Raw genomic sequence first — 21763 nt, 5'->3', positions numbered from 1 at the left:
TTTTAGGTAAGCACAATTCTATATTTATTCAGAGTTATATAGTATATTTTTATTTAAAATTATTTTTATGTCAATATCTTTTCAAACTTGTTAAAAGCATGCATATTTTTCCTCAATCAAGGACTTTTCAATTCATTGCATCCTATGATTTGTTTATGCTCTCAAAGCGATTTGAGTCTAACTTGGGCACCCTTCAAATGCTTTTATGGGTAGTCCTTAACTTACGACCATATTTGAGCTCAAAATTTACTTAGCAAGACAGTTGTTAAGTGAATTTTGACCCATTTTATGATATTTCTTGCTATAATTGTTAAGTGAATAACTGTAGTTGTTAAGTTAGTAACATGTTTAAGTGAATCTGGCTTCCCCATAAACTTTACTTGTCAGAAGGATACAAAAGGTAATCACATGAACCCGGGTCATAAATACGATCCAGTTGCAAAGTTGCTGAATTTTGATCACATGATCATGGGGAATGTCAGCTTCTATGGTGCTTGCCTGTTATCGGCTACTATAGTAATGGGAGTGGGGAGGAAGGTTGGCATTTGGATGGGGGATGTGAGCTGGAGAGAGATTGCCCTGTGTGAACAAGTAGGGAGGATTGCTACTATGTTCTACTGTGCAGCTATATGGACTTGTTTATGCCCAGTCAAGGTCAACCGTCCGAGAATACCAGATGGATGAAAACACCTGAAGATGCTGCCCACATGACACCAGTTAGGATGGGGATTGGACATTTACCTTGGGTCCTTGGGGGGAGAGATTTGGGGATACTTTCAATAAGTAATTTTCATGCCTTTTGTTTCAGATTTTGCTTTTCTTTTGTTGCTATCAGTTCAAATTCAGTAAAAGTACCTTTCTCTACAAACATGTAGTTGGGGTTTTCCTCCGTTTTGAATGGAGGCACACCTGACTGCAATGCAATATAATAGGCTGTTAACACATTAGCATTATATTCCTCAGTGCTCTCTCCATTACTTAATGCTGAGTTTAAAAGGATTTTAAAAGTTTCTAAAATGTCACTGTTTTGTTTTTCCTTGAGTTGTAGAAAGTTAAAGAAGGATTCACAAATCTTTTGCTTATTTCTATCACTGTCTCCAACTGAGTTGGAAAATAATTTTGTTTTCATAATATAATTAAATAATTAGCCATTCCCATTAAACTCTTTCATAATTTCTGGTTCAATAAAGACCACAGGCTCTAAATGGGAGTAACTATTGTTCCTCCCAAGGAAGCAAGCTTCCAAGTTGTATTTTATCTATATTGTTATAAGCACGCAGTTGGGTTTTGCTGAGTATTCAACTTTTATTGAAATACCCTTTTTAATCACTGTTCTTACAAATTACAGATAGGGCTGAAAGTGCATGGGACAAGTAAATAAGGAAATTTTGCAGCAGTGTTCAACAAGAAGCAACAATAATCTGAGCAGTTTGTAGTCTAAGGGATTAGGTATGAGGTGAAAAGGTATCCATGAATTTCCTTTTCATCGCAAGAGGTGAATCCTGAGAGTTGTTGTTTTGCATTGTGAATAATTGATTGCTTCCTCTTGAATCTCTTGCAGGGCCTATAGTAAAAGTAAAAGGCAGTCAGTTTCCAAAGAGTCAGTTAATGTGATGTCAGTGGAAAAGCTCAGGCAGGAGCTCCCTAACAAATGTTCCCTTTAATGGTGTTATAGTATTTGTTTATTCTAAAAGGCCTGACTGAGAGGTTTGCAAAGTGAGATAACTGAATAATTATTTTCTGCTGAGTAAGCAGAGGCTGCTGTTGCTGTTACTGTTGCAGACACTGGAGGAGACATACACCTTATCAGAAATAAAATAACTTTACGAATAAAAGGACTGAGCTAACAAAAGTTGAGTAGTGAGAAGGCCCTAAGTCACGAGTGTCAAACTCAGGGCGTCACATTGCCGTCACATGATGTTTTTTTCCCTTTGCAGAGCAGAGGTAGGTGTGGCCTGCATGTGATGCATCCGGTCCACAGGCTGCCAGTTTGACACTTCTGCCCTAAGTTAGTTCGTACTATTAACTTGGAAACCTGTGATTTGAAATAATAAAACTCTGTCTAGTGGCAATGCTGTAAGGAAAACAAAATAAATGAATATGACTCTACTGTCATGGAGTTTAGTGATACTGAATGAATAAGTATATACAAAGTTTTTCATATGCCTTTTAATTATATTGTTCTATGTGTTTTAGGTGATTGGAATTGGGGCAGGACAGCAATCCCGTATCCATTGTACTCGCCTGGCTGGAGACAAGGCAAATTTCTGGTGGCTCAGACATCACCCACGAGTACTTTCCATGAAGTTCAAAACTGGAATAAAAAGAGCAGAGATTTCCAATGCTATTGATCAATATGTTACTGGGACCATTGGTGAGGTAAAGCAACCAGACTCATAAATAGAAACAAGTCTAAAATCATATGTGGACTTCAACTCCCAGAATTTTCCAGCCAGAATTGTGAGAAGCTCAGCTCCAATTCTGGGAGTTGAAGACCACACATCAAAGTTGCTAAATTTGAAAAAAACTGATGCATACCATTACCATTTGTTTCTTTCTTTTTTATTAGCCACACCAAAGAAATGGGTGAAGACCCAGATTTTCTATATTTTTATTATTATTATTTTAAAATATATATCCATATTGTGTGTAAACAGAGTTGGTTCTGGGTATCATTCATAGTAATCTGATTCGCATTAACAATGTTAGTAATTTCTATCACATTTATCCAATTTAAGCAATCCCCATTATATTGTTTAAACATACATAAACAAAAAATGCCTAACTCCTCATCTTTATCTCTTATCTTCATCTCTATCTTGTTCAATCTAAACATTTCTCTATTGTGTATAGGCAAAGTTGGTTTTGCGTATCATTCATATTAATCCAATTCTCACTAAAATGCTAGTAATCTCTGTCACATTTATAAAATTTAAGTAATCCTCATTATATCTTCGGATGAGGGGGTTTTCCAAGTCAGAGAGGAGAGATGTGGCTCTCCTCAACCTGCAAGGTGCCCCCGTTTGCTTCACAACCCCTACAGGGTGGCTATGGCTCCTTTTAGAGCCCTCCGACGGGGAGAGCTCGGAGCAGGGCCGCGGAGCTTACAGTCCTCGCCTCCGACGCCATCAGAAGCACAGCCAGAAGTCTCATTACCACTTGTTTCTAATGACCCATGTTTCAAAACAAGAGTTTCAACCATTGAAATTTGTTCTTTCTTTTTTTCAAAAATACGTTATGCATATCCAAAACAAGCTTAGGGATCCATCATCCCTAATGGTTGTGCTAGATTAGGATCAAATGGGAATGAGTACTTTTGAAGTTAGTCTCTTTTTTCAAAGTTTTGGGACACTATTGGATATTACTTTTTTCTACACTGAAGGAGAGAGTCTTCCTCAAGGTCATTATTTTGTGTTGGTTCTGGTCCTTCATAGCAGCTAAATTCCAGAAGTGATAGGTAACTGGTAACTTTTGTCATATCTTCCTGGAAAACTTTATTCATGTTTCTGTTTATTTAAAATATCTTTGGAAGGATTACTAGAAGAGGATAATATTGGTAGCACCAGTTTTATAGCTTTTTCATATCAGTCCATAAAGGCTGTTGATGATGCTAATTACTGAGATTTTGTCTGGACTGCATAAAAATGTGTCTGCTTTTTAAAAATGATGATTGAGAACATGCTAAATATGGGTAATCTTGAGGTAACAATCGTAATTAAGCTTACCCATTATGGTTTTAACGTTAACTAAATCACATTAAATAAATGAACCCCATCCCTCCCCAATTCATATGTCGAATGCATGAGTAGTTAAGTGTACATGGGGTTCCTCAGGTAGCGAAGACCATGGCCTCCAACATCTCAAGGCATCCCCTCACCCACTGAGATATATCATGATCGCTTCCCACCCCTTGGGGTCTACACAGCTGCTTTTGCCTTCATCGCACCAACCCCAATTAGCAATCACTTACCTTTTGAAGTTCTCGAAAGCTCAAGAACAGACTGGGCCATGCAGTGGGCGACTTTTTCTCAGATGCTGGCAAAGCTGTTTTTTCTCTCACATCTTGTGTTCTTACATTCATTTTTGCACACAGATAGAATCGTCTATCACATCCCTGTAAGCCACCTTTGGTTTCAGCCTGGGCACCCTCTATGTGCTGCTGGGTAACTGATTTAAATGAGCTGCTTTGGGGATTGCAGCCCAAAAGCTATTTTGAACTGGAGGAGGTGCAGCCAGCCAGAATGGCAACGGAAGAATTGAGTTGTCAGCTTTGGAAGCCATACTAGGCAGGAAGCTTCTGTGCTGCCACTTTCTCATGTGTGGGAAAGTAGGAGGGGGGATTTAGTAGAGGGGCCCATTAGACACAATAACATTCTTCCTGCCGGTCAAGGTCAGGCCAGTCCTGCATCTGGAGAAGGAGTGGTCGGAGTGATGTATCGAGGTGGGACAGTTGGTGATTGGAGCATGTGATCGGCAGAGGAATCGGGGTGGTTTTGGGGTTTTGATTTACTGAGGGAAAACCCAGATCTCTCCGATTCGGATTTTTCCAGATGTGCCAGTTTACCTGTCCTAGTAAAAGAACTTTGAAAGATATGTGCTTCGGAGTTTTTACTTGGCAAGGGGGTTTTCTGGAACACTGACACGAGTCCCTCACTGTTGCCAGAGATGGCCGAACCCCTCACAGCGAGCCAGGTCAGAGCAGCCACCAAGTGCCTTGCCTGGGAGCCCTGTACTGCCCTCTTTTGCTCACCTCTGATGCCTTGGATGCTGGAGCCTAGGCAGCACTTCCTGGCAGAGGCGGAAGGTCACTCCTGTAGCTGTCTGCATTCCCATGAGAGTCCCCTCCCTCAGGGAGACCCATGCAACTGCAGACACTTCCCTGTCTGCCCAATCTTCACTGCAGCATGTGTAGCAAGCTGAACCAGAGCACCAAGCTCTCCATTTCTGTCTCTGTGGCAGCGCAATTGGCAAGGTTCGGGCAGAAGAAATGGAGAGCTTGGCACTCTAGTTCGGACTGCCACGTGTAATGTGTGCAAAAACAAGTGTGTGTAAGAATGCGAGCTCTAAGAAAAAAACCCAACTTCGACAGTGCCTGAGAAAAAGATGGCTGCTTTTCTGTTCTGTGGCCCAGCATGTTCCGAAGCTCTGAAGATCTTCAGAAGGTAAGAGTGATCGGTGACAGAGTGCAGAGGAACATGTGGAATACAATGGGCTAGGAAAACAGACCCAGTGCTTGTGGAGACCCATCTGGGCAGGATGGGGGGGTGGAATAGGCAGGGACCATGTCGCAGCATCTCTGTGGTTAGTCATAAGGGCAACTTACATAACTTTGGGACCAGGAAGTACTTTTGGCAAGGATGTCATAAATTTGAACCATTGCTAAGTGAACTGTCATAATTCGAGGACTAACTGTACCAATTACTTAAATTTCGTTTGAGAAAGGAACCCTTTTGTAGAGCCACAATCAGTGATTGGAGACAAAAACGTTCTGCCTGGATTAGCCTTAGACCAATAAAATGCCTATTTATGTGAAAACTAACTTGACTACATGCATTTGCTATTGTAAGACATATATTTGTTGAACTCTTTTGAAAAATATTTTGGAAACTCATGGATATTCAAAGACTTTTGATCAACATTATATTTTGCACCAATGTTTTGCGATTTCCCCATTAGTACCTACTACCATATCCCTCCCTTCCTTACTAGCACTGTCCTCGAGGGCCAGGTGCAGAGTCCTCAAGAATATTGTGCTTCCTGGAGTGTACATGAGCCTCACTACTTTCCAAATATATTCTCTTCTGAAGAAGGCATAGGGGTACCCGGCATGGCTTATGGAATAACAATTCATTCTTCTTCCCCCAAGTTTTTTATTTTGTAACATAAGAATTCCATTTTCAATTAAACAGTGTGTTTTCTGGGTACAAATAGTTTTAGGAGATAGTAATCAAAATATTTACAACAGTATTTATTACATTAGTATTGATTCTATAATAATAGTAATAATGATGATGATGATGATGATGTTTGCTTATCCATTTTAACATACCTCCCTTATATCATTGATCCTTTCTTTATATTTCCCTGTTTCTAACTCCTGTTTTTATCAGCTAACCATTCATAAAATAAATCCCAGGTCAAACAGTATTCGGTTTCTTTCTTTTTCTTAACTGAAAGTGTTAGCCTGTCCATTTCTGCATATTCTAGTATTTTTTAATCACATTTTCATCTGTAGGGATCTCTTCACTTTTCCATTGTTGTGCAAATACAATTCTAGCTGTAGTCAATTCATTCTTTTTTTTCCAATTTTTTTTATTTTTTATAAACATATTAAAAAAACATCTTTGTGAACAGATTGTCGGTTGGGTACATCCTTAAACACATTTCAGATTTCATCTATACAATATATTTCCTTCTCTTTCATTCTAATTAATAATTTTTGCACCTTTCTCATAAAAATTTATCCAATGCTAATAAAATTTAAATAAAATCTATTCTCCAATCCAATACTCATTTCCCTCCTCCCCTTCTTAGTCTATAATCTTTCCTTCGTTCCCCAAAATATCTCTAAAAATTTTCCTATAATCATTATATATATTTTACTTGAATACAATTCTCTTTTTTAAAACTTTTAATATAAATCTAAAGGCAGCCATTAATATCCTTTCTTAAAGCCATGTGAACACATCAACCTATCCATCTACATGGGAATAGTTCTGAAATAGGAACTATTCAGTTCCTGCTATCCTCCTCTGCCTCTAGAAATCATTGTCTAATATCATAACAAATTATAACTAACAATGTTTCTTATTAAAATTTCAAATCAAAAACAATTTTATATAGTCTTTCCCTCATTTCCCAAAGTATCCTTAACAATTCTATAATTGTCATTTATATTTTGCATTCTCAAAACCTTTGGTATAGATCTGAAGACAGCCTTTTAACATCCTTTCTTAGAGCGGTCGTGCAATCACATCAACCTATCCATCTACATGGCAATAATCCTAAAAAATAGAGACTATTCAGTTCCAGCTATCTTCCTCTGTCTCTAGAGATCACCATCTAGTATAATTGCAAATCATAAATAACAATATTTCTTTTAAAATTTCAAATCATCAAAAACAATTTTCTAAGATCTTTCCATCATTCCCCAAAATATCCTTAAAAAATTCTGTAGTTATCATTTATATTTTACATGAATCTTTTAAAACCTTTAATATAAATGTAAAGACAGCCTTTCTTAGAGCGGTTGTGCAATCACAGCAACTTACCCATCTATATAGGAATAATCCTGAGATCATCAAGACTATTCAGTTCCTGCTATCTTCCTCTGCCTATAGAAATCATTGTTTAATATAGTTACAGTACATAAGTAACAAAATTTCTTTAAAGTTTCAAATCATCAGAAACAACTTTCTTCTTAAAATTATTCTGTTTAAGTTTAAAGTGGAGGCATTCAAAATCCATTCTTGTAGCAGTCCTAGAAGTAGTCCTAAAACAAAAGTTGTTACAATCTTGCTTTTCTTCCTTTGCCTCTAAATGTCACTCTTTGATATGCAAATAATTAAATATCCATTTTAAGTAGCAGTCAAGTTTTCCCCTTGTTTCTTAAAAACCAATTTTCTAATCCAAAGTCTATTCTTAAATGCTTGTTAGAGTTGTTTAAAGTCACAAAAAAAATATTTTCTGTCTTTTGATACCTTTTAAGTTGCGGTCGCAGTTGACACAATATCCATTTTAATTTCTGCAAAAGTAAACCACGCCTTCCCTTTGTCTCCACTTGTTGTCCTTTTTCACTTAATCCATTTTAAGTAGTTTCTTTAATTCTTCTATTCACAGACATCTGGGTATAGAGGGACAATTTCCAGGGGATGAAGGAATTTGAAATGTTCCATTAAAATCTAAAGTAGAGTTCCCTTCAATCTCTCTTTTCCATTTTTCTTCTATCGTTGAATATTTTTTAAATCACAGTCTCAGTTAGCACTGTCTACATTTTAATTCCAGGAAAAATAAATCACGCCTTCCCTTTGTCTCCATCTATTTTCCTTTTTCATTTATACCAATTAATAGTTTCTTTAACTTTCTTCTAATCACAAGTTTCAATGGATAAAGGGATTTAAAATATTACATTAAAGTCTAAAGTAGAGTTCCGCTTAACTTCTCTTTCCTGTTTCTTTTATATCTTAAATAGTCCATCAGAGTTCCAGGGATCTCAAAACATGCTTAATTAAGGGATCTCAAAACATGCTTAATTAAGATCCTTAATTAAGGATCTTTTATGTACACTGAGAGCATATGCACCAAGACAAATTCCTTGTGTGTCCAATCACACTTGGCCAATAAAATTCTATTCTATTCTATTCTTTATTCTCATTTCTTAATTAGGTAGGGCTCTTAATTTCCATTCCGAGCCCTCTCTTCAAAATTTTATATTCTTTTCTTTCCATTAGGTAGGACTCTAAACTTCCAGTCCAGAATTCAAGATATCCTTAATTATTTCCTTCCGTTTTCTGTTTCAATTAAATTTAGCCGCTGATTCCAATTTTCTTCCATGCTTGTGCATTTTTTTTTGTTTCCTCCCTGAGCTGATGATAGCTTACCCGGTTTCGACTTTCTGTTCTTTTAAAAGTGCTTCTTCCTCCTACCCGATTTTTGTGGCCGTCTCCAACTTTGTGGCAGCTGATAGCCCCCGACCCATCGGGGAGGGAAAGCCAGGGCTACAGGGAGTTTGCTGCCTCCCTGAGCACACTGGCGGCTCCCCCATTCTTCGCTGCCTTCTACGAGGCAGCTATGGTTCGCAATGGACTCCCATTTCGGGGGGGATATCGGCACTCACCCCGGAGCTATCGGGGTGAGCAACTGTTCCATTGCAACGCTGGCCACGCCTCCCAGTCAATTCATTCTTAAGGACTCAACAGACTGCTCCACCAGAAAGAGCCATGTCTTCATTTTTAGGAATCCTGTATAGCAGGAATCCTGCTCATCTATTTGAGCTCTCTTTACCAGAAAAGTTTATGTTGATAGAAGGAACACTAGAGCACAGTAAAATTTTATTGCTTTCTGCAGAAATGATTATAAGACAACCAAATGTTCTTATCTTTATCTGAAAAATAACTCATATTAAATGAAATAGATAAGAAAACAAATTAAGCAGTTTTGTTGATGTTTTTGAGAAAGTTGGTAGCTCATGAAAGTTAAAAGCTCGTGACATTTGGCTTAAAATAATCATACATTCCAGCCATAAAAAATGATGCTGCAGCTCTTAGAGCAGCCCTGTTTCAAATTATGGGGCTAGAAAAAAGGTGGATAAAACAAATTGCCACTGTATTTGCCATGTTTATATGAATGAGATTTCCTCCATGTAGCAGATGATTAAAAATACATTTTTACAGGGTGAAGATTTTGCAAAATGGAAAGCACAGTTTGAGGAAGTTCCCAGTTTGCTTACTGAAGCAGAAAAAAAGGCCTGGATTGGAAAATTAAATGGTGTTTCACTAAGCTCTGATGCATTTTTCCCTTTTAGGGATAATGTTGATAGAGCAAATCAGGTAAGATAGTGACATTGTGATCTTTTGTTCAAGTCACATAATAAAAGATGTTCTTGTTTAATCAGCTACCCATACTGTAATGGAAATGTTTGGCTCTTTGAAGCATACTTAAAGCACTGGGGTGATTATTGACAAGCGTTATTTAGAGAATGATCAGTAACATGTATCTCAGGCTTCATTCAATCTACATAGCTTCCTGCAATTCCAAATCAGGCTCCCTTAATAGTCTCTCTTTTGGCAATTTAGCACTAACACAAAATACAAGCTTCATTTCATCTGCTTAATTTCCAGATCCACAGTTCCTTGGTTAACTAACTTAAAACATTAGTGAAGGTTTTTTTTAAAAACAACAACATGTTATTAACTTGGACTGAACTCCTCAAAGGAAATGAAAGAAAAGTCTTGTTAGTCATTACCAGTTCAATAAATCAGGACTTACTCCAAAACAGGAGTTTCTTTCTACCATGAATTGCAAAAGAAGAATTTGAGAGTCCTCTGACCTTCTAATCATATGCTGAGTCTGCTCTAGAAAGCCAGAAGTTATTCCCATCTTCTCCAGTGCCATGTAAGGCCTCCTGAGAAGAATAAAGGTGATGAAAGCAGGAGTGGCATGCAACTTTCCATTACAAATACATTACTTTCTGTGGCGGTTTCAGCTTCCCTTTTCTTTATTCACTGACCGCTGAGTTTTTCCAATTAGTCTGAGCTCGGCAATCTGTAGCGACTTTTGACATTTTGTTATTCTTGGCAAGACAGCCCACAGAAGCAAAACACACAGTTCATTCAGGGTACCTCTCTACAATCTTCTGACTCCAGCTTTTAATCAAAACCAGTGGAAATTACCTTAAAATAAAAAAACAGAAGTGTATCACAGATACACCCTTAACTTAGATTTTGCCTCAGGGGTTGTGATGGGCAGTCTGGATGTAATTAGGATTGAAATCACTCATTTGTAATGTTCCTACCATTTTGGGGTGAAATATGCAGGACTAGGAAACACATTAAAATAATCTTTCCTCTGAAATTATGGAATGCAGTGGGATATTATGGGCAATTGACATGATTGCTGCCAATGTCCTTCACCAATGTTGAGATTTTTGCTAGTATTGCAATCAGGAAAGCAAAGAGGTTAATGTCTAGAATGCTACTGAGGTTGAATGAAACATCTAGGTCAGTGATGGCTAACCTTTTTGCCATCGCGTGCCAGAAGGAGGGGTCGGGTGGGGTTGCACACACGTGTGCCCAGACCCATAATTCTATATGCCCTGTGCATGCACGTGCAACCCCCACCCCCCGCTGTCCACACTCCCCACTCCTGGCACGCAATGGCCCAGTTGGCCTGTTTTTCTCCACCAAGGAGGAAACAGCAGTCAGGAATGGGTTAACTCTGTCTGTTAGCTGCATGGACTGAGTCTGCAAATTGTTAAGCCACGCTTCTTCCTGTTGCTTGCCAGCTTTTTAGACTCAGTCTAGTTGGACAGATGTTTTTCTTTGAGCTGTCCATCCCTGACTGTTTTTTCCTTGAAAAACAGAGGTTTTCCTTTTTATTTCCTTTTTTCACTTTTTTGTCATTTCAAATATTGTGGATTGGTTCATTCCAGCATGAAGGGCGATTCAGCCTGAGCCCGCTGAAGGCCGCTGGGGCAGCGGGAGATCTTTCAGTTGAGAGCTTCTGGGCAGCTCTCACAGTTTTTGCCTCGAACAGCTGACCCGCAGGGCATTCAAGGCTTCGGTCCTTCTGCAAAACAAAGGCAGTGCCCATGAGCCTGGCTCCATAGTACTTGCCTAGAGGGTGCATGAGATCAGCACCGCTGGAAGCCGCTTCAGGAAATACCCATGAGCCTGCTCCGTAGCGCTGACCTGTGTACCAGACAGAGCAGTGAAGAGGAATGGCGACCATTTGGTGCCTGGCTGACCTCGCGGCAGCCGTTTTTGAACCAGTTTGCTTTGTAGCAGCTGTTTTGGAGCCGCGTGTATACAGTGGCCATTTTAAAGCCCCATGGATTGCGCGGCCAATTTGGACCTGCATCTTGGAGGCTTGGTGGCCATTTTGAGTGCCTCGGTGTGGCAGATCGGCAGCAGATCTTCAGCGGCACAGTTTTTCAGTCTGGGTAAGACCAAACCTTATCAGAAGCATCGAGAGCACCCTTTTATTATTCTGCAGCCTGGAGATCACATGATTAACCGCATCTCCTATTCGAGTTCTGGCAGGTCCAAGGTGACCTGGCAGGGGAAGTGGCACTTGGGGTTGGGAACCCAATCATGCTGTCTTGGATTTCCCCATATTATCGGGCATTGTGGGCTCTGTGAGTACTCACTATTATTGCAATCGGGGACTGCTTGCCATTATTATTACTGTCCATATTCTCCTTGCAAGAGTTGGCACGATGGCATCTACAGCTTTGGGGCGTCCCAGATCCAAGTCAGGATCAGGCTTTACTGCACAAGACAGTAATCCCGGGGAAGGGCCTTCTGGTGTTCAATCCCTTGGGCAGGGAAAGACTCATTCTTGAACTCAGAAGCCTTATTCCCAGCCTTCAAAGCATTCAAAAAGAGGATCCAAGCAAAAGCATTTGGCCTCTGAAAAGACTCCTCAAAGGATTCAAAAGGAGACTGTAATGAAAGGGAAAAGTTCCCAGGATAAGGATCTCCCTAGGACCCAGATTGCTTCTGAGGATAGGTCTACTATTCTGGAGGAAGCACTTCCATCTGCCTGGTCTCCAGATGGGGACTCAGCACAGGCTCCTGCCTTGCCTGGTGATAATGATTTACTTTTTAGAGCAATGCCTGCTCTTGAACCATTGGTGATCCCTTGGGAGCAATAAGTGGAATGAAGGTCCCCTTCCCCAGAAGTTTCTTCCACTCCCATTTCTGCAGGTCTGCAGCCTGGGCAACTGAGTGACACTCAAATTCCTGATCATTTGTCTATCTTGATTACTAATGCCATAAGTCAGGGCATTAAAGCAGGGTTACAATGAATAACTGCTTCTATGGCTTCTGATTTTTCCAGAGCTCACTCTTTCCATCATAGACAATAGGGGCTGGGATCTTCCCTTCCTTTTCAGGATCCGGAATGTTCAGTGGCGTCCTCCAGCCAGGCCTCCCTTTCAGGGGAAAAGATGCAGCGTGATGTTGAGCTCTCTGATGATGAGGATCTTTTACCGGACCAACCATCATTTTTTAAGCTTTTTAAGCCTCACCTTTTCAGGTCATTGCTGCACAAGGCCAAGGTGACTACTCGACAGGGCATGGTCCAGTCAATTCCTGGTACTGTTTTGGATCCTGCTGACTCTGGAGGATAAGAAATCAGAGCAATCTCTGATCAAGACCCATCAGGCCTCGGCCTAAGCAGTCAAGGCAGCCTCAGCTGCATCCTTTTTCAACAGGGCTTCATTACTCTTCCAGACCACCTTCCAGTCACAGATATCAGGTCCCATCAAAATCTTAACAAGATCATGGCAGTGGTGAAATTTTCTGCCGACACAACGCTAAATGTGTCTCGCTTTGCATCTAAGGCTATTGGTTCTTCAAGTACAATTTGTCACCTCCTGTGACTTTGCCAGTGGCAGGCTGACGCTAGGAACAAGTGGAGACTAGCTTCCTCCCCATACAAGGGAGAGAAATTGGCGACTCCTTAGACCGTATTTTTGTGGAGTCTCAGGACAAATACAAGATTATGCCTAACTTGACAAGACGGGCGAAGACTCGCCCAAGTCTCTATTTTTATCCCTCTTCCTTTCGGGGAGCAGGCAGTGGTTTTGGGGAACAATGATCACAGAGACATTTGCCTTCAGACAAGGGCAGGACAGGCAGGGAAAGCAGGGACACCGTTCTCCACACTAACGTTCCTTTTGGGGTGGAAGGGGTCATCCCCATAGATGGTCCAAATGACTGTTTTCCCAAGCCTCCCATAGGGGGCTGCTGACTCTCTTTGCTGACCAGTAGGAGGTTTCCACTTAAGACTCTTGGGTCAGGGGTTGGGAGCTGAAAAGATTTGGATGAGGTTAATTGGATTAGAAGGGAAAATTTTACTCTATGTTTGGTTTATGTATAACAATACCTTGTGATTGACCCGGGAAGCCGGGGGGGGGGGGAAGGGGGTTTTGTGGGGGGGAGGGGGGAAAAAGGGGGGAAAATGGTTTTGTTTCTTAAAACTTTTTCAATAAAAAAAAAAGACTCTTGGGTCAGGGAGACAATAAGGTCGGGCCTCTCCCTGGAATTCCTGTCCAGTCCTCCGAGGTTCTTCATCTGCTGTTCCGTGTCTCGGGATCGAGTGAAGCGGCACCTCATGGATTTGGCCATAACACACTTATTGGCCATCCAAGCCATTCAGCCAGTTCCAGAGGCACACCGTGGTCAGGGATTTTATTCCAGACTCTTCCTGGTTCAGAAGTCCTCGGGGGGTTGGAGGGCAATTCTCGATCTCAAGACCTTGAACCATTATATAGTGTATTGAAAGTTCAAGTCTCTCCACTCCATTCTGGAGGGCATCAAAAAGGGTGATCTACTCAGGTCGGTGGATCTCATGGAGGCCTACCTACATGTCCCCATTCATCCAGATCACAGACAATTTCTCCGGTTTCAATACGTGGGGAAATATTATCAGTACCAGGCATTGCCTTTCGGTCTGTCCACCGCCCCAAGTATGTTTACCAAGTTGATGGCCACCTTGGTGGGCTATCTCTGGACTCTACCTCTCTGCATACAGTTTTACTTGGACAACAGTCCAGTCCAGTTCAGAAACCCAAGCCAGGCAGGACCTGGATACCACCATACAGGTTCCTCAGTGTCATGGTTTCACTGTAAACCAATCCAAAAATCATCTGATCCCTACAACGTAATTGCTCCATCTAGGGGCAATAATAGACACAGTAGAGTCAAGAGTGTATCTTTCGTCAGACCGCCAATCCAGCCTGAGGGATCTGGTAGTCAGAGTCCAGTCAGATCGTACATCATCCCTGCTGCTTCTCTTCCAGCTGCTGGGAAAGATGGTGTCGTTGTTGTGATCTGCCAGCAGCCTGTGGAGCTGGCAACGGAGTTGGACAGCGATGAGGCTGAGGTGAGACCAGGGCCCTCGGGGAGTGAGGTGTGGATTCCAGAGCCTTCCAGAGACTGATAATAGTAATAGTGAATAGTAATGCACGCATGAGAAGAGCTGCCAGAAGGCAAGAGTAGCTCAAGCAAAAAGGACAACTCGGGAGTAGGGCCAAGAGATGATTGGCCCCTCTCATAAGGCTTAAAACAGATCAGTAACGGCACTTGGGCTTTGCTGGAAAACAATGTTGGTAGCTTCGTCTTCTGCTTCGTCTACGACTTGCATTTATTTTTGTGACTTCTGAACTTTTGCCGAGAAAGGCCTTTGACAGTTTGCCTAATTGGATCAAGGTTTGCGATAGGATTGAGGAATTTATGTTGGGAGGAATTTGTTTTAATTTGAGTTGAACGACACGGTCTCTTCCTCTACCTTGGGAGGTTGGATCAGGGCTTGTATATCTATGGCATATGAGGCCCAGGCCTTATCTGTGCCCAGGCGTATCACCACCCATTCAACCCGAAGTGCTGTAACTTCGGCGGCTTGGGCTACCCAGGCCTCTCTGGAGGAAGTCTGCAGAGCATCTACTTGGTCCTCTCCTTCACCTTTTGTATGTCACTACAAGCTTGACTCTTACGCCTCAGCTGAAGCTGCTTTGGGCAGACAGGTTCTCCAGCGGGTTCATTCAGACCTAGAACTGCAGGCCCGGACATCTCCCTCCCAATAGGACAAGGCTTTGGTATGTCCCATTCCTGACTGCTGTTTCCTCTACATTGAGAAAGGGCGTATCAGGTAATAACCAACATCAATTCTCTCTCACCTGGCTCCAGAGCCTTTCTAGGAATCTGGGGAGGGCGAAAACGGCCTTCCCCACCCCTGGAGGTCCTCCAGAGGCCGGTAACAGCCCATTTACCAACTTCCAGTAGGGGTGGGGAAGGCTGTTTTCACCCGCCCCAGACTCCTAGAGGGGCCCTAGAGGCTGGGGACAGCAAAAAATGGGCCTTCCGGCCCCACCGGAAATTGGCAAATGGGCTGTTTTTGGCCTCCAGAGGGCCTCTGGGTGGATGGGGAAGGCTGTTTTCACCCTCCCCAGACTCCTAGAAAGGCTCTGGAGCCAGGTGAGAGAGAAAAACGGGCCTCCCGGAAGCCCTCTGGAGGCAGGAAACAGCCTGTTTTCCTACCTCTGGTGGGCCCAGAAGGCCCAAAAATCAGCTGGCTGGCACGCATGCACGCCGGAGCTGAGCTCGTGTGCCCACTGATACGCGTGCCATAGGTTCGCCATCATGGATCTAGGTTATTGCACATGGTCTATTAACAATAAGTGATAAAAAGGACTTTCTTAAGGTTTCATTGCATTCTCAAGTAACAAATCTACAGAGCTTTTAAAAATTACATGCAGATTAGTATTATACCCATCAAATAACCCACTGTTTTATGTAACTTATTTATTTATTCAAGCGGGACTGGCCTGATTTTTAAACTCTATATTTTAAATTTTTAATTTTAAATTGTAATTTTATGGGGTATTTTAAATGGTCAATTGGACGGTTTTAATTTCGGTCTTTTATTGAATAAGTTTTTTAATTGTTATTTTAGTGTGTATATTAATTGTTTTATATGAAGGCTGTACACCGCCCTGAGTCCTTCGGGAGAAGGGCGGTATAAAAGTTTAATTAAATAAATAAATAAATAAATAAATATGCAGAGATTTGCAAGACACCAAAGTCAAATAATCCAGTTACTTAAGTGCTGCCATTGTTTCAGATTCAAATAGAGTGTTTGTCTAGCCTTGTAGGAAGTCTAAATTTTGTAAGCTGAGGATCCAGACTGCAGATGTTGACTCTTGTCCAATAACATAGTTATCTTGGCCAATTAAACTATCTAGAAGAGGGGATTGAATGCTTCATTGCATTAGCAATAGCAATAAGACTTATATACTGCTTCACAGTGCTTTACAGCCCTCTCTAAGTGGTTTTACAGAATCTGCATATTGCCCCCAACAATCTGGGTCCTCATTTTACCCACCTGCGAAGGATGGAAGGCTGAGTCAACCTTGAGCCTGGTGAGATTTAAATGCCCAAATTGCAGGCAGCCGACTGTCAGCAGAAGTAGTCTGCAGTACTGCATTCTAACCATTATGCCACCACGGCCCTTAAGAGGTGGTGGTTCTTTCCAAAAAGAGGCAGTGCTTTGACTTACTCTTTTCAGGAGGTTGCTTGTTCTGGGCCAAAAAGGCAAATATCTTTTTTCTGGGTAAGGGAATCCAGAGGAGGGTGGTGATCCAACTGAAAGCATTCTTAGAGGCAACTAATCCTGTAAAGCCATGACTTGTTTATGTGAGTGTTATGTGAGTCTCTTCTGAAATCTTCTGACAAGCAAAGTTAATGGGGAAGCCAGATTCACTTAAGTAATGTTAATAACTTAACAATTGAAGTGATTTATTTAATAACTGTGTTTTACTTTCTCAGAGTGGCGTCCAGTTCATTGTTTCCCCGTCTGGTTCTACTGCTGACCAAGTTGTGATTGAAGCCTGTGATGAACTGGGAATAACTCTTACTCACACCAACCTTCGCCTATTTCACCACTGATATTTAAAAATCAGTATTTTTGAAGCAAATTCTTTACACAATCTGCTCTAAAATCTACATATGTCGAGAGTACTAAAATAAGATAAAAATTATGAATATTTCTTGAAAAATAATGCAAAAGTATCAATAATGAATTTGAATTCTTTAAGAACTTGGCATGGATGGGGTTTCCATCAGCACATAAAATCAATCATTTGCTGCTTTTTATCATTCTCAGCTAAGGATTGTACATATTGGAAATTTGTTTTTAAATTAGTGAACCTGACTGAGATGTTAATTAACAGTAGAGTGAAAGTTTCTCCTGAAAATGATTCCATGTGGATACAGGTATGATTATTTCTGGATGGAACAATTATACAGAGAAAGCAGTGTAAGAAATGAGGAAGGAGGATGTTGGCATCACTTTAGTATTATTTGTAGATGTATCCATCTCATCTGAAATTGGTGCCAGAAAACTACAGGGATTTGTCCAAGCAGTCCCCAAGAGTCAACACTGACCTGAAGGCACACACACAAATACAAAAAAACCCTCTCATTAAGCCGAGTTTTATGATGGGAACCTTTTTGTGTATGTGTCAGCATACATTTTGACATAGTGATAGTACTTGGAAAAAGGATTGTTTGTATGTTGTATTAATTTTTTTGTCTTGCTTTTAAAATCTCCATTGTGCATTCTTGTCCTTTGACTAGTTAAAACAATGTTTTAATACATGTTTTAATGAATAGCTAATACTTTGGAAGATGGAATCAAGATCCAGAAGCACATTGACAGAGTTGAATACTGGGCTTTAAGTAATAAGATGCAGTTCAGTGGTAAGAAAAGAAAGTTCCTGTACTTAGGTAGGAAAAACCAAATGCATAAGTACAAAATAGGTAATACGTGGCTGAATGGTAGTAATTGTGACAGGGCTTTATGTGTCCTAGTGGACCACTACATACGTATAAGCCAGAAGTGTGCTGCAACTTCCCCAAAAACCAATGCAGTCCCAAACTGCATCAACAGAGAGATTGCATCAAGATCACAAGAAGTGATAGTACTGCTTTATATTGCACTGAGGGCACTCTTTGAATACTGCGTTCATTTCACCACAATACAAAAACGATGTTGAGATCCTGGAAAGAGTGCAGAAAAGAGCTACAAAGATGATAAAGGATCTGGAGGCTAAACCATGAATGGTTGAAGGAGTTAGGTATGTTTAACCTATCAAAGAGAAGGATTCAGGGGACATAACTCTCTTCCAGTATTTGAGGGGCTGCCACAAATAAGAGGAGACTTATTTTTTAAGGCACCAGAGGGCAAGATAAAAAGTAATGAGTAGAAGCTTGTTAAAGAGAGATTCAACCTAGAAGTAATGAGAAATTTTATGTCAGATCAATGGAAAAACTTGCCCCTGGATTGTGGTTGCTCCATCACTGGACGTTTTAAAAATAGACTGGGCAACCATTTGACTAGGATGGTATAAGGCTTCTGAAGCTTTAAGCAGATGGATTGGACTAGAAGATGGGCCCTTCCAGCCCTATGATTCTGATTTTGAATCTTCGCTTGGTTTTGGAATTCTTAATATTGTCCCCTTAAAACTTCTTTCTCCCTCCCCACTAGTACAAAGACCCAGGAATTTGTTGGAACATCACTCCAGCTGCTTTCTCAACTCCAGCTATTGGATTACCACCAGAGATGGTAGTGTATACTTTGGCATCCCACACTCCTACTTTCACAGTAGTCTAAATGATTTACTAGGAAGAAACTTGGGGTGGAGCCCTAAAATTCATTCCCTTTCCCCGTCACAATCTGAGCTGTAAAAGAAGACCTTGACTTACGATAGTTGGGACCAGAATTTTTGCTGCTAAACAAGATGGTGGTTAAGTGTGTGATGCCCAATTTTATGATATTTTTTGCACAATCAAGTGAATCACTGCAGTTGTAGTCATTTTGCTGTAGTCAATTGCTTAGTGAATTCAGCTTCCTCTACTGACTTTGCTTGTAAAAAGCTGTCTGGAAAGGTCCACTTGTGATCACATGAGCATTGCAGCTGTTGTAAATACATGCTGGATGCCAAGTGCCCCACGTTTGATTGTGTGACTGGGGATGGTACAGTGGTCATAAGCATGGGGACTGGTCATAAGTCACTGCCTTTGTAAATTTGAAGTCACTAAACAAGCCATTGTAAACGGCCTATGTTCCATCATGCTTGAAAGCAGCCACTATTGTCCCAGTCCCAAAGAAAACTGCAATTAACTGCCTAAATGACTACAGATCTATTGCATTAACGTCTGTAGTGATGAAATGCTTCGAGAGATTGGTTCTCCAACAACTTAGGACATGCCTCCCACTGGACTTTGACAAATATCAGTTTGCTTACAGGGGGAGTAGGTCGACAGATGACGCCATAGCTATTGCTTTACATTCTATAGCGAGCCATCTGGAGAAACCCGGGAACTATGTCAGGATACTTTTCATTGACTGTAGCTCAGCCTTCAACACCATTCTGCCGAGCATCCTTAGCAAAAAGCTGACTGATTTTGGATTTTCCCTCTTCCATCTGTGACTGAATCAAAGACTTTTTGAGGGACAGGCCAAAAGCAGTGAGGGTTGGGTCTGTCATATCCACCCCCCTGAAGCTTAGCCCTGGCTCCCCACAGGGCTGTGTGCTCAGTCCCTACCTGTATTCACTGTACACACGGTTGTGTATCGTCTGACCCATCTATTGTGATCATTAAGTTCACAGATAACACCACTATATTGGGTCTTACAGGTGATGAAACAGCGTACAGGGGGGAGCTTGAAAAACTAACCACATGGTGCTTAAAAAACAACCTGCACCTGAACATCAGTAAGACCAAAGAGATGGTTTTGGATTTCCGGAGGAAGAGAGAGGAACTTGCCCCACTTTACATCGAGGGGGGCTGTGTAAATCGTTTCCTCCTTTAAATTCCTGGAAATCCATCTCAGTGAAGACCTCACTTGGAAAAACAACACAATCCAGGTGGCCAAGAAGGCCCAACAGAGACTCCATAAAAACAGGATAGAACAACTCGTTTTACCGGTCCACAATAGAAAGCATCCTCACTTACTGCATCATGGTACATAAAACATTAGAGGGTGCTAAGTACAGCACAAACATCATGGGCTGTCCTGATACCACTAGATGAGATCGCTAGGGCCTGCTGCCTTAGAAGAGTGAGGAAAATTCTCAGGGACAACTCTTACCTTGGTCATCACTTTTTTCCCCTCATACCATCGGGAATGAGATATAGAAGTATAGCCAGCCACACAAACAGGGTGAACAGTTTTTATCCATGGGCTGTCAGACTCTTGAATAATAACATCAAAACTACGTAGTATGATGGAATGCATGGCCGACGGAATGTGTAACATATTCACACTGGTGCAATAGGACTGAGTGTTTTGTTAATATGATTGGGTTAGGAATTTTCTGTCTTCACTGTGAGTTGTATTATGTTGGGGGAGGATGTACTGAGGGAGCTCAACCAATCTCATTGTACATATATTATGCACTAACAATAAAGATTTGAAATTTGAAAATGTAAGTTGAGGTCCACCTGCAGTCCTCTCCTGTTGTATATTACCAGGCTAAGCTCGAGGGAGGGGTCAAACATTATGGGTCTCAAGTCTCCTCAAGAGAGAACTAAATCCAGCACCTTGAATTCCATTAACTCTTTATCTACTGCCAATTTGCTTTGACAGTTAGTAGTTCAGATTCCTGCAATTAATATTCATTTGAACTGCCTGATTTTTCTGATTTCTCACGCTTGACACTTGTGTAGACCAGTCAGATGCAGCTAAGTACTGTAAATTGGGTAGGATATATGTATGAGTCATAAGATCTCAAGTCTGTACCCCGCTTTAAGTCGATCAAACCCTGTAGCCTGACCTGCTGATGATGAGAATCCAGAAAATGTTTGATTCCCTCACCTTACACAGAAATGGGAAAGGATACTGAAACATAATGTTGTAGGCAACTTCTCCCATTTGATATATTCCTCCCAACAGGTATTTGTTGTGCTAAGGCAGTGGTAGTCAACCTGGTCCCTACTACCCACTAGTGGGCATTCCAGCTTTCATGGTGGGCGGTAGGGGTTTTGTCCGATACTGAAGCACTTTCCTTTTTTTTTGACTTTTTAAAAAATTTTCATAGCATTATTTAAAAACATTTTCATTAGGTTTTCATAAAATTCCCCATGACAATTTAAATTTCTGAAAATATACCATTTGTATCGCCCGTGCATGAATTTAGTTCATGTTACTTAAGTAAAACTTCGTCTGTGCTATAGTGCAACAGCAATGGTATAAATGGTGCTATAGTGCAACAGCAAACAAAAGAGCCTCATCCCAGAATAGCTCGCGCATCTCCCTCACCACCACCCAGCTGTAACAGACAAGCAGAGCTGGTAGCCGGCGCCCCGCCCCCCCAATCCACGATGCGCCAGAGGCATGCGCAGATGATGATACATGGCACATTACTGAGGAACCGGTGGGCAGTTAGAAAAGTTTACTACTAACAGAGATACAAAAGTGGGCGGTAGGTATAAAAAGGTTGACTACCCCTGTACTAAGGAATGTGAAGCACCTTCAA

General features: G+C 41.2%; 1 protein-coding gene across 2 annotated transcripts in view; it reads left to right on the top strand.

The window, feature by feature from the left end:
- Window positions 1-20717, top strand: part of ATIC (5-aminoimidazole-4-carboxamide ribonucleotide formyltransferase/IMP cyclohydrolase) — a 97453-nt gene extending 76736 nt beyond the window's left edge. The window contains exons 14-17 of one of the 2 annotated variants that reach the window (XR_009155438.1): window positions 2197-2379; window positions 9393-9548; window positions 14525-14607; window positions 17049-17168. Coding sequence is in view for 1 of the 2 variants with exons in the window: in XM_058186054.1 (XP_058042037.1) it covers window positions 2197-2379; window positions 9393-9548; window positions 17049-17168 (459 nt within the window). In the remaining variant the exon portion in view is untranslated. Of the gene's footprint in view, window positions 1-2196; window positions 2380-9392; window positions 9549-14524; window positions 14608-17048 lie in introns of both variants that reach the window. The other variant, XM_058186054.1, reaches the window with a different exon arrangement.
- The last annotated feature ends 1046 nt before the right edge of the window (window positions 20718-21763 follow it).

This window comes from Ahaetulla prasina, chromosome 1, assembly GCF_028640845.1.
Source record: "Ahaetulla prasina isolate Xishuangbanna chromosome 1, ASM2864084v1, whole genome shotgun sequence".
NCBI classification, from domain to species: domain Eukaryota; kingdom Metazoa; phylum Chordata; class Lepidosauria; order Squamata; family Colubridae; genus Ahaetulla; species Ahaetulla prasina.
The sequence above is the reverse complement of the archived record's forward strand: the minus strand, read 5'-3'. Positions and strand labels throughout refer to the sequence as shown.